Genomic DNA, 5,571 nt, shown 5'->3' with positions numbered 1-5,571 from the left:
AGGGGTTTATCGTGTAAAGTATAAAGGTTGATGGCCTGGCTGATAGTCACAAAGCCAGGTTGGTTGCCAAAGGTTTTACAAAAGTCGAGGGGATTGATTACATGGATACGAAGCAAGCCCCGAGTCATCGGCCTGTATGGCTCGAAAGAACAAACTAAGAATCAGAGGAAACAAAAGCTCATCTCATTAGTAGATTGATTAAGTTTAGAGTTAATAGGACCACTCACCCAAGGTCCAGGCCTTCAAATCAAAAATGGTGGTAAAGTGAATCTGCAAGGAAATATTAAAACAGAAGACTCTGTGAGTGTAACTTGAATCTGCAAGGAGACCAGTCATATGAAAATGTGTCAAATTGGTCTTGAACACATAGGACATCGAAGTATCATTTTTTAAAAAATTTACATAGAGTTGGAAAAACCGATTGCCGGGTCCGGTCGAAGCAACCTCCTCGACGCTAGAAGTAGCCCATGAGGATAATGTCTGAAATGATCAGCAAGCAATTAATGAATGAATTAGATTCGATAATCCAGTTCGATCACGAAGAACAACTGAAACATGAACATATCAAGCAAATGAAGGGATTCTATTTGAGGTATACTAAGAAACAAAGATGGTTATTCTAGCCTGCTAGTTCACAAGAAGTGTCGGTATCGGATTAGCTAAGGATAATTGTTCGAACGGAAAGTTCGGAATGAGAAATCAAACCATGATTGTTCCAGCAGGTGATGCAGCCCTAGCTGTTGCATACTCCCGTCACAAATCGAAGGATCTCATCATTAGAGGTTGTCAATCAAATTAACTTCCATGAAACAACAAAGCTTCGTTCCATATTACGTCTGCAAACCAGTTGTAGTACTAATGATTAACAAATAAACTAAATCGGTTGCAGCAGCACTGATCCGATTACACCGCTTCACGTAAACGCAGTAGGATCAGTCATGAGAGAGCAAAAAAAAATATTCAGTCCTATGGAAAGAACAGTTCCATACCTTCATGATGAGCCATTTTCTGCATGGCTGTGGGGCAAGCATGATGGGCATTGATATCTTGAATCCCAGAACAGTTGTATTCATGTCGATATTGCTTACATCGATAAGAATGCGAGGACGAAACCTACGCAGTATACGAACAAAGAATAAAGAATGTCAACAAATTAAGGCCTAAGCAATTTGGCAATGACAGATTGAAGAAAAATGCTCACAGGATCCTGGAGAATGCATTCCTATTCTCCTGCAATGTCCATTGGTTCTCTGCACCAGATGCATAGTAGTCATACACCATCTTCGGTAACTAACAGGTTTTAAATTAAGCCTGCAATTATTTTAACGTCATATAATCTGATTTTTTTTGTTTTCCTTCTGGTTTTCAAGGTTTTTCCTTGATTTATCTAGATCGACCCGGGTCGCACACTTAACTTTGGTGGGTGAATCACCTAACAGAGATTTTCTACATACATAAAGATTCGAACTTAAAACCTACTTAAACGATATCGAATTACTTATCACTTAAATCAACTCCCGTGATAACATCATATAAACCGATTCAATGAACCTTCTTTTATGGCGTTATCAATCGGACTGGAAAGAGTGGATGGATTAAATATCAGAAGCAGTAGACCGAAAGCAAAGCCCAACACTCTAAAAGCCGACGAAAATATAAAATGAGCCGTTAGAAAATTTGCAAAAGGCTCAAAAATAACAATGCTCGACCCAACGCCTAAAGCTCATTTGGGAAAAAAAAAGGTAATTGGGTAAAATACGTAAATAGTCCCCATGAATATAGGATGTCTTGAAGTTAAAACATTAATGTGGGATTAATGTCGTTCACTCCATAATATTATATTCACCCCCTCTTTTTAAGGTGTGTATATACATAATCTTAATTTTTTTTATAAAATACTCTTAATTCTAAAAAGGTTTTAAATTATTAACAAGATTTTAAATTTAAGAGCTAAATATGTTGTTGTATAAAATTTATTAATTTCACATCATAGATGGAAACATATAAATTTATTATTTCTTTTAAATTTAATGATTAATTTATAATTTTTTAGAAGATTAAAAAGTAATCTAAAGTAAGATGGATTATTTACAAAATTTACCCAAAGTAAATTTAGTAAATCAAAATCGGAGGTGAGTCGGACTCGGATACTCCGACTGGATATCTATTTTCTTTATGAACGTTCGATTCAACCTTCCACACTTCTCTTCCTAATAAAACAATCAAACCAAAACCAAAACCCTAATCAGCCTCTCTCTGCCCCTTTCTCTCTATTGAAAATCGATGGCACCGAAGCGTTCAAACCACATTGAAGTCCCACCTGCCGCTTCTACTTCTGAAGATGAGGAGACTAATTCCGAGGACGAAGAAGTTGGATCTTCATCCGAGGACGATGAAGACGATGAAGAACCCCAAACCCAGTCTACTCCGTTGATCCAAAAGAGCCCGCCTCCCAGGAAGCCCGCCTCCGCAACAGCCGTCGTTGGGAATGAAGCATCTGAGGAATCCGGGTCTGAGTCGGAATCCGAATCCGAATCAGACACTGCCACGCCGAATGTCAGGCCTCTTGCGACGGAACCAATGGAGGATATGAACGCGAAGAAACCCAGATCCAACAAACCCTTGTCTTCTCCCATTAGGGCTTGTTCGTCGAAACGGCCTGGCGAGACGGAGCTAGATGCCAAGGAGGCGAAACGACCCAAGAAGAAAGCCGTGGAAGAAGGGAATAATACCGAGACTCCTGCCGTTGAGGAGGTGAAAAAAACCGGTGAAGATGCGAAGAAGCAGCTTTTCCAGCGGTTATTCAGTGAAGACGATGAGATTGCTCTGTTGAAAGGTATGTTGGATTACTCTGCTAAAAGAGGGGCTGATCCTTGTGCTGATATGAATGCGTTTTATGATTTTGTTAAGAAATCGATTCATACTGATGTTACGAAAGCACAGTTGATGGATAAGATTAGAAGGTTAAAGAAAAAGTTTGAAAACAATTCCGGGAAAGGTAAAAAGGGCGAGGATCGAACTTTTTCTAAAGCCCATGAACAGAATGCTTTTGATCTGTCGAAAAAGATATGGGGCAAAGAAGGGATTAGTGGGAAAGTTGAGTCTTCAGCTGCTAAATCTAATGGGAAAGCCAAGGCAAATAATAAGGCAGTAGTTGCATTGAAAGCAGAGTTGCATTCTTCACCTGATAAAAAAGTTTATGTTGGTGTGCCAATGGAGGTCGATAAGGTGCCTAAGAGTTCGGTTAGTAGCTTGTTTGATAAGAGGTTCGGTGTGTCGAGCTTGGAAGAGGAAGTTCTAAAGCATGGTTTAGATATGGTTGACAGCGAAAAGAAATCAACTTTGGAGGTGAAATGGAGGAAATTGCAAATCGCCGAATTGGAGCTGTTCATTGAGCGAAGTGAATTGGTCAAGGAGCATGTCAAGTTGTTGCTGGAATGTTATAAGTCCGAAGACAAATAGAGCGCTAGTATAATAAGTGATTGATTTTTCATGTGCATTTTGAAGAATGTTAACTTATTGCGTTTATTAGATAAAGAATGCTTTGTGTATCCAATTGTAGGGTATCTGTGTTTTTCGGTTGCTTATCTGCGTAATAGCAAGTACTTGCATATTTTGTTATGTCTGGATTTGATTAATCTTTTTTATCTTATTTTCTTTGATCTGAATTTATCTCATGATTTTTATTCCATCATATTTATGGTTTTATTTGAGAACAATGTTTCTAATGTTGTGTGCGTTTCAGGATGGTGGCTTGTGATTTTTCGACCGTCTTCGTTCAGTTCTTTTATTCCCTTCTTTTCTTTGTGTGAACTGATCCTTTCATGAAACTGCTGTATTTCCCTTTCGATCAGGTGGCCACAGGTTCTTTGATTAAATTCTTCTGCTATGAATGTATTATGACATGCTCCTTCTAGCCACTATTGTGTCTTCTTTCTTAAGAAACATGGTCTGGTGACTGGTCTAGTTTTCTCATTCCTGCCAGGGACCTTGATAACAATCGATCCCTCTGATTATCAATATTGTTTCTAGAAATGAATGCCACAACATAAAAGCTCCGCTTAGTTATATGAATGTTTCTGATGATTGTTGCGTTTGTTCTGGTTTCAATTTTATCCTATTGTAGTTTCTCTTCTGGCATATTACATTGTATCTATTGAATCGATATTTATCTCTTTCATTTTAAAACTCGTTCCATTTAGCTATGCCTGGCCAAAGCTTATGATGCAATCTGAAATGTCTTGGTTGTCTCATTGTGATACTCTTCTTGAACATCGTGTTTCAAGTAAGAGACCTTTGAAGGTGAACATTTTAGTTTTGCTTTTCAGGTGGCCATTTGTTTTCTTTATATAGAATATGCATACAGGGGTGTAGTGAACTAGTGATCTTTGTGAAAGCTTCTTATTTGGAATGGTGTGGTTTTGCTTTTTAGTTCAACAGTATAGTTCAATATGGCATATGTCAGTTGCCCACCAATGTAAACCATTCATATTTTGTTCCTACTAACATAATTTTCATCCAAGCCCCAATCAACTGATAGTTCATAATTTTTTTAGGGGTATATTACCGAGAATGTCATTACTTCCCTTTCCTTGGATATTGTTGGATTACCGGCGTTTTGGACTAAAATGTTCTTAATTTTTTTTTCTTTTAAAAATATCCTTATTCTGTCATCGAATAATAAAAATTCTACGAATGTTAAATTCTATAATTAAAATTTTATATGAAATTCAGGGGTTAAAATAAAATTTTACCTTTTCATTAAATTTTTTTATATTTTTAATTTTGTAAAAAAATTATATGAATTTTATGAATTTAAATTTTTTAAAGAAAATATATAAATATTTTTCAATTTGTAAAAAAACAAATATATAATAAGGATAATTTGATCAAATATACATTTCAATAATCTTTTATTCTTTTAATCAAACACGGTAATCTTACATTCCTGCTAAGCCAACCAAACATAAAATACAACATTCACAGTAATCTTATTCACATTAATAATCTTACATTCCGTGAATCAAACGCACCCTTAGAGTAAACAACTCCAATACCACCGAACTTGAGGTGTTTACAATTTTCCAATTATTTTTTTTTATAAATATGAGGTGAAAACGAGGTAATATATGTTTAAAAATTTTGATCATTTGACAGTAAACGCTTATATCACTGTATACATATTACTCGAACTCGAGATCTCAAAGGATAAAAACAATCCTTTAGCTAATAAGATAGCTAGGTTCACAAAGATAGATATATAATATTCAACGATCATGAATTTAACAAATATATTTAATCAAATTTTAACCATAGAGAGTGAGTTTATATTTGATTATTACTATTATTATTTAATTAAAGTCAAAAAGTAAAAGAACTGAAATCTTTGTTGCTGGTAACAACTCATGAAACTCGACACTAATCTCATCATCTGCAGTTAAGAAATTTTCCAGGACAATCTAAAAAAGAAAAACAGACGGAAAACAATGCAAACAAGGCGAAAGCAGACACAATATTGCTTGCAAAAACGTAGCAAAAACGGTTGCTTCACCTAATCTACTTATTCATGTC

At 35.9% G+C, this 5,571-nt stretch overlaps 1 protein-coding gene and 1 long non-coding RNA gene across 2 annotated transcripts; one reads left to right on the top strand and one right to left on the bottom strand.

The window, feature by feature from the left end:
- Positions 1-1,011: 1,011 nt before the first annotated feature.
- Positions 1,012-1,293, bottom strand: LOC120114188. The gene is made up of 2 exons (XR_005515368.1): positions 1,202-1,293; positions 1,012-1,113 (listed from the first exon to the last, which is right to left on the bottom strand). It is a non-coding gene; the product is annotated as an uncharacterized LOC120114188 (long non-coding RNA).
- Positions 1,294-2,198: 905 nt separating this feature from the next.
- LOC120114123 (probable transcription factor At4g00390) lies at positions 2,199-3,662 on the top strand. Its single transcript, XM_039135121.1, has one exon. It carries the CDS (start codon positions 2,284-2,286, stop codon positions 3,460-3,462), a length of 1,179 nt encoding a protein of 392 aa, XP_038991052.1. The 5' UTR covers positions 2,199-2,283; the 3' UTR covers positions 3,463-3,662.
- The last annotated feature ends 1,909 nt before the right edge of the window (positions 3,663-5,571 follow it).

The sequence above is a fragment of the Hibiscus syriacus genome, unplaced genomic scaffold (assembly GCF_006381635.1).
Source record: "Hibiscus syriacus cultivar Baekdansim isolate YM2019G1 unplaced genomic scaffold, ASM638163v2 tig00110220_pilon, whole genome shotgun sequence".
In the NCBI taxonomy this organism is placed as follows: Eukaryota; Viridiplantae; Streptophyta; class Magnoliopsida; order Malvales; family Malvaceae; genus Hibiscus; species Hibiscus syriacus.
The sequence above is the reverse complement of the archived record's forward strand: the minus strand, read 5'-3'. Positions and strand labels throughout refer to the sequence as shown.